Below are 7,823 nucleotides of genomic sequence, written 5' to 3' on the forward strand. Positions count from 1 at the left end.
AAATGGTGACGTGGATAGTGCGTTCAGATTGTCTAAGGAGCTAAAGCTCTGCCTAAAGTCAGGAGGTTTTTAAATTAATATGAGAAAGTGGAATTGCAATTCAGAAAGTCTGCTGAGATCACTGGAACAAGATGAAGCTTTCAGTGACGACTTTAAAAGAGAAATAGACTTAGAGTTGAAGAAGAAGACGAAAGCTTCTCTAAGTCAGTTTTCAAGCAAAGTGCAGAAAAGGAGCAAAGGTTTTGGGAATTCTTTGGCACCCAACCCAAGATGAACTGATTGATGATCTGAGCAAGACTTTGGGAGATGTAGATGCCCAACCATGCAGCAACAAGAAAATTGATTCTCAGTACAGCTACAATATTTTTGACCCCTTGAGATTGATAGCTCCAGTCATTCTTCCACTCAAGATGATGTTTCAGAAATTTTGCATGGCTGGAAGGCTGGGACCAGTTGGTCGATGCTGGACTAAATCACCAATGGCTGGCGACTCTATCGGATCTGAGACAGGCTGGAAGAGTGAGCTTTAAGAGATTTTGTGCTGAGGGATTGAATGGAGACAAGGTCAAGTCAGTCCAACTTCACTGTTTTGCTGACGCATCGGAAAAGGCTTATGAAGCTGTGATCCACATGAGAGTACAGTATGAGGCGCGGGTGGAATGTCAGATAGTATCTTCGAAGACAAGAGTTGCACCATTAGCTAAACAAACTACCCCTCGTCTGGAGTTACTGTCCAACTTAACTGCGTCCAGGTTGTTGGACAGCGTGAGTTAAACACTAGACGATGTAAGAATTGACGATTTGTTTAAGTGGACAGATTCTATGATTTCACTGTGGTGGATCACAAACACTGACAAGGAGTACAAGCAGTTTGTCGAGAATCGAGTGGCCAAAATTTGAAGGAATTCAACCCCTGAGCAGTGGAGGTACTGTTCCACAGCAGAAAATCCAGCTGACATACCGTCCGGAGGAATCAAGTCTACTGGATTGAAAGAAAGCAGCTTGTGGTTACATGGACCCGACTTCCTGTCTACTGAGAGTAGTGGGCAGCGGCCAGTTCAATCGACAGTTGTACAAGCCAGTGAAGAGTTAAGGCTGGTTTTATAGCGGGCAACCGCAATCACGCGCGGATATTCCCAAATCCCCCAGTTGTTGCTCTCTGAAAGACTATCTTGTTAGAGCAAGAATTCCTTCACTTTAATTTAACAACCAGGAGTTACATGCAGTAAGGGTCGAGTGACAGCGTTACAACAACAGCGAACTGAAATCCACAAAACCAGCTGTTTCCAGCTTAGTCGCCACGTGCGTTGAAGGGAAGGAAGCAGAACCGAGTGTAGATAACTTAATCAATCCTGAGAACTTAAGTTCGTTAACCAAGCTTATGAAAGTGATTGTGTTGGCTCTGTAGTTTATTGAGAAATTGGAGAAGGCGAGGTCCAGAGAAGGAACGGAAAAAGATTTTACGAAATTGTACAGACAAGCAGAGATGTTGTGGATTAGGCACGTTCATCAAGAGATCCTAAAAAGTGACTAGTATCCACAGATGAAGTCATCATTCAGGACTTTATCAAGACGATGAAGGGATAAGTCTACAATGTCAAGGAAGAATTGGCATGTCTTCCCTACCATACGATACACGATTTCTGATGCTGTTGCCGAGAAGTCATTATTTCACTAAGTTGGTGATTCTTAAGTGTCATTACCAAGTGATGCACAATGGAGTGGCAGAGATCTTAGTTCAAGTTAGGTCAAGGTATTGGATTGTGAAGGGCAGACAAACGGTGAAGAGCATAATCGACAAGTGGGTATTGTGCAAGAAACTCGTGCATATGGAACGCCACCTACCACTCAACTTCCCGAGCTCAGATTGTCCTACGAATATTTACAAGTATAGGAGTCGACTTTGCAGGCCCCGTTTGTGTCAAGGACATTTATCATAAGAGTGGTGATTTGAATAAGGCGTACATCGTGTTATACACGAGTGCCTCCAGTCGTGCAGTTCATCTCGACCTGGTCCCGTGGCTGACAACCGAAGCTTTCGTGATAAAGCCAGACGAGGTGTTTCAAATCTTGAAATGTCAGATAATGGATCCACTATCAAGAGCGAAGACCTGAAAATGGTCTTAGCAGACCACCGCATAGAATGGAAATTTAACGTCGCCTTAGCTCCTTGGTGGGGAGGATTTCTTGAACGTCTCGTAAGATCAACTAAACGCTGTCTCAAGAAAACCTCATGAGCCGCAAGAGTCAGCTATGAAGAATTGCTCTCTGTTGTTGTGGAAATAGAAAGAATACTCAATTCACGACCTCTCACGTACGTGGATGATGAATTACGAAGTCCTTTGACACCGTCACAATTGATTATTGGTCGTCGCCTGTAAAGTGAAGAAGAGAGAACTCCCTCGGAAGCGCCTCAGACCAGAAGTGAATTGCCAAGTCGTGCGAAGTATCTGACAATTGTTCTTTTGCAGACAACCAACCGTCAATGTAGAAGACCTTGTTTGCATTCACAAGGACAGGACGCCAAGACTAATTTAATATGGGAGTGGTCAAATCCCTCAAATCATTACAGGACGACTCGGATGGATTTCACCGAGCAGTGGTGAGAACTGGTAGTGCCGGGAGATCGAGGAATCGACGAGACAAGACCCCTGAAGAAGTTGTATCCTGTAGAAGCTGGATTAGGGGTACATGAACGTCAGAGCAGGAACACTAATTTCCAATTACCTTTTTGGGAAACGCTGAACAGCAACACGTAGCTGAACATTAGGGATCACAAAATAGACAACGGTGAACCCTCTCTTTTTTTCTGTTTATGTCTTTACGAACTTCAGTAGTTAATTGTTGATTGACCGGCGCCAACCAAGGATGGGAGTGTGTTAGGAATAGATTTGACATAAATTAGCATAAATTACGTATTACGTGTGGCGCGAAGAGAGTCATGTGTGAAGAAGGACTTAGTCTGAGTTTTGATCGATAGTCGGATAGCTTCGAGTATTTAGTTTGAATATTGAGTATTAGACTTTTAACCGTGCTTGAGGCCTGAAACCTTCGAGTAAAGTGGTAATTCGTATGGAAAATTGTAAAGAGATCATTCACCAGGAAATGAATTAAATACACATATACCGAAAACATGACACAAAAGAATACTCAGTACGGTGTACAGATCAATTATACACCCTATCTGAATGGGTGAAGCCTAATTCTCTTCAATACGAGCACTTGCTATATTTATTCCGTACCTATTCAATTACTTTTTACACACTTTAATACGGTGACTAGGTTTGAATTTCAATTTTCTTTATGATATTTTTTTGCCTCATTGGGACCTCGATGAACTATTATTTTGGCGGTTTTAACTTTTACAAGCTGGTGACTCACGACTGGCAACGTTGTACATAACTGCGCAAAGGGAAAACCTTGTACGTAAAGCAAAATGTATACAAAAATTAAATGCAAATTATATGTCAGTCATCGAGACTTGAACGTCTTTATGGCCAAGATTAGGGTAACCTGCCAATTAAAGCGGAAATTTGCATTTCACGGAAATAAGCTTGCCAAACATTAAAACAAAAGGGAACAATTTCTAAGTGGAATTTTTGAACAGGGTTACTTGTTATTGAATATGTATCATTATATTTTAAGTGAATCAGTCTATTGTAGCCTTCATCGCCTTCTGTTTGTGTAAATCTGTCGTGTTTATAAGGATTTTTGTAACTTACTTTTGGTTACTTTTTGACAAGCTTTTTCGTATGTTGTGGCTATTCGGATAAAGTAAGATTGCGATGTGTCTGAGTGAAGTCGGCAAAGTGATTTCTAATATCTGTTAAGAAAGTTAGGTAATGTACGAAGAGTAAAATTCCGACAAAAATCCTTGTATACAAATTGTTGATCAAGAAATGTTGTTTTTCACGAGCCGGTCTCTCGCAGAGCGTTCAAGACAGGTAAGGATGCCATGGAGCTAGCCATAACTTCAAGTAAGCCCAGATTTCCCAAATGCATTCATTTCAAACGTTTCTGTTGTTTCTTCAGCAGCTGTTTTCGTCTACCAGCTGGTAATACAAAACTGAACATACAATTTGGTGCCTAACAACTTGCTACCCAAGAGAAACAATTTTTTGACAGTTACCAAAATGAATCAATCAATGCGGTGACGCTTTGGCACAAAAACATCCACCTTCTTCGCTTACATTTTAAGTACACAACGCATTTCATGATAGGCTCTGACACAACATTGCAACAAAGCCTTCTCCAGGACACTTCTAAAGTCGTAGAAAGCTACAGCAACGACAACGCCACAAAATAATTATATCATGGGTTTAAAAAGCTGAGACAACAGTCGCCTGCACATGGCTCACCATAACATATATTTTTGCGGTACTCATTAGCTTTTAACAACAAAAGACGTCATGGAACTGGAAACTTGAAAAAAAAAATTATTTCTAGGTCACCTTTAACCTCCCAAAGATAAAAATTCAAAACAACTTGTGATTTTGATATTAGAATTTGATGACGTGATTATGAAACCTCGTCTTCGTATGAAAGTGTGTAAAAAGTATTAAATTGAGTAGGTACGGAATAAATACCGAGTTTTTGTATTAAAGAAAATTAGACTTCATACAAAGATAACTCATTCCAAGATTGCCAATTCACCTGGTCTTTAAGCAGACATCAACTAGAGGTTTAATGCTTCAAAGAGAAGTGAAATTGTGCTTTATCTGTTTGAACTGAAATTCTTCTGCAGACAAGACTAAGAGAAGTTTGATTTCACCCATTTAGATATGGTGTACTTTATATGTATACACCTTACTGAGTTTCAAAATGGCCACCATTTTAGTAGTCTTTTGTTTGCTTGCAAATTGGCCGTTGAAAAAATCGTGCTACACATGCGACACACGTTTTATGTTGACGGAGAAGTTCAGTAGAACTGTCCTTAGCTATGTTTGTAAATGTTGTAAACTTGTTAATGGTTTTCAGTTCTAGTTTTTTGCAAAACCCTACAAGCTGCATAGCTTTGATTACTAACGCGTGAAAACAAAGATTGCCGAGCCGCATAAGTTTCAATTGTCTATCAAGAACCGATCACTGAAACGGCAATAATATCTTTTTTTCCCATCGATTTAAGTTGAAACACGGCTGAAATAAACAACAAAAATTGAACAATATAAATTTAAGAGAAACGAACCAACTTTTTAAAGATATGTTTCGTTATTACTCATGCCATCATCAGTTTATTTTAATCTACAAACCTTTCTCTGTTGTTATTATATACGTTACAATTGGAGAAAGATGATACAAAGCTGCGATACAAAAATGTGTGCTTGCACAAGTGTTAAATAGGTTGCTTGCAAAAAACAAAAATTATCATTATCCTATAACTGCACGACAGTGAGCGTCTCTAGCTGAGTCTATGATCGTAAAACAACTAGGAGTGTAGTTTTATCAGCAGTCAGTTGGGGCAATTTGGCGTTTTTGTACATTAATTAGTGTATGTTTAATGCCCAGGGGGGGGGGGGGAAAGGGGGATACTCCCTTACATGGGATATGTAGTATGTGCGGCCTTAAAGGGTATATTTTCTTGGTTGTTTTGGTCTGAGATAGGGTATTGATTTTGACCATTTTGGTCTAAAATAGGGCATGGTTTGTACACTCAAGTCTCAAATTGGGTATGTTTTTTGGAAGAAGTTTCTTCATCATTTAGGCGATAAGACCATCATCAAAAGCCCTTCTCAAATTGTTACGCCAATCGTGAAATAGCCGAAATAGGTCTGAAATAGGGTTTAACATTTTTGGTCAGGTCTGAAATAGGGTAGGGAAAATCGCGGATTTTGGTCTGAAATATATGCAAGGGTTTCAGGAAGCGGGCCGCACACCCCCACCCAATTTTTCTGGGAGTACCCGCCGGAATTGGGGGAGGGGTTAACGAGACAAAAAACGTCAGACTGTTTTGCCCAGAAGGAATTCAGTTCAGTACAACGCGACAGTTTGATTAGTAAAGACTCGAGTGGCGCTTACTTCGTTAAAGAACGGATAAAATATCACCCTTTCAGCGAAAATGATATCAAGAACAAATGACTGTTAACTGCAAAAAGAAACATACCGGATTCGGATTGGCGATTATTCTTGTGAGCTTTTTGGTCATAATCATTCAAAGATGGCTCCTTCAAAATGAGTTCGCACAAAGTCTTCAAGTTCCACGTAGAACGGAAGTAAACTTTACAATCGAGGACAGAGAGAGAACAGACGACCAAACGAAGGATGCCCCCCTCAAGGTAATTTTATTATACACGCTTTGGTTCGGAAGACGAAAATGGCCGGGAATGGCGAGCGGTCTGGATGCAAATGTAACATGCGGTGAGCAAATCTGTAAATTCACACACAAACAAAGAGAACTCGAAGTAAGCGATGCAGTGGTATTTCATGGCAGAGATCTACCAAGTGTATCACATATGAAGAACATTGAGAAAAGAAAACCCTCAAAACAGCGATGGGTTTTCTACGTTTTAGAAAGTCCTATAAATACTCACCTCCATTTTGCCTCTCTCAACGGCCTGTTTAATTGGACAATGACTTATCGAATAGATTCGGATATTTTCTTCCCGTATGGATACTACACTCGATCTCGATTGAATCCAGACGAGATTTCTTCAGAAACAACGAACTATGCGGATGGAAAAGACAAACTGGCTGTTTGGATCTCAAGCCACTGCGGCACTCTTAGAGACCAATTTGTCAGGAAACTGTTGAAATACATCCAAATAGATATCTTTGGATCATGTGCGAGACAGTTTAATCAACACGAACCGTGTAGAAAATCGTCTCCAGAATGCACCAAGAAGCTACAGCATTACAAATTCTATTTTGCCTTCGAAAACTCATTTTGCGTTGACTACAAAACAGAAAAATATTGGGATATTCCGCTTAATCAAAATATTGTTCCTGTTGTGATGGGAGGAGCCTCGTATGAAAACGAACAACTCGCTGTTCCCGGCTCATTTATCAACGTTGCAAATTTCGACTCTGTGGAAGCTCTTGCGAATTATTTACTTTACTTGAACGCAAACAATACTGCTTATAACGAATATTTTTGGTGGAAAAAAGAATTCAAAGTCGTGTCGAAGGTCTGGGATTCTTGGCCTTGTTGGTTGTGCCACGCGTTGAATAACAATTCTTTACCTGCAAAAGTTTACAATAACATGGATGACTTTTGGGGGCGGGCGAAAAATTGTGGGAGAAACGAAGAGAAAATTCGAAAGCTTATTGCCGGAGTAGATTGATTATGGCTATGCAACAAATAACCAAAATAGCGTTCACTGTTGCTCCCCGGGGACGGATGAGTAAGAAAAGCCTTGCTTTTCTTTACCGAATAAGTGAGAAATGCGGACTACAGTGAAAATTATTCGTCCTGACACCCCCTAATTGTGATGGTGATGATGAAACCAACTGCAGCGATGATGTTGCGGACAGTTAATTTTTTCTTCCTTAATATTTGTGATTAGGTTTTTTTGTCCCGGCCAGGACACACTAGGCGACAAGTCACAGCGACATGTCTCTGCGACAAATTGCTCCCTGTGTACTACTTTCAAAACAAGTCGCTGCGACACGACGCCTGTTCGGAGCACACGCAGTAATCTCCTATGAGGAGGAATGTGAACTAGTTTTCTAATTCAATATGGTTGACCATATGACACTCTCTCATTGATTCATTTATATTTTGTCGCAGCGACTTGTTGCGGGAAGTGTACACACGATGCGACAACGCTCGCTGCGACTGATCGCTGCGACTGATCGCGGCGACAAAATTCTGCCGCAGCAACAATGAT

The 7,823-nt window shown here is 40.6% G+C and overlaps 1 protein-coding gene across 1 annotated transcript; it reads left to right on the forward strand.

The window, feature by feature from the left end:
• The first annotated feature begins 6,320 nt into the window (after nt 1-6,320).
• On the forward strand, nt 6,321-7,277 carry LOC137976577 (3-galactosyl-N-acetylglucosaminide 4-alpha-L-fucosyltransferase FUT3-like). Its single transcript, XM_068823957.1, has one exon. The coding sequence runs from the start codon at nt 6,321-6,323 to the stop codon at nt 7,275-7,277; it is 957 nt and encodes a 318-aa protein (XP_068680058.1).
• The last annotated feature ends 546 nt before the right edge of the window (nt 7,278-7,823 follow it).

This window comes from Montipora foliosa, chromosome 11, assembly GCF_036669935.1.
Source record: "Montipora foliosa isolate CH-2021 chromosome 11, ASM3666993v2, whole genome shotgun sequence".
Lineage (NCBI taxonomy): Eukaryota > Metazoa > Cnidaria > Anthozoa > Scleractinia > Acroporidae > Montipora > Montipora foliosa.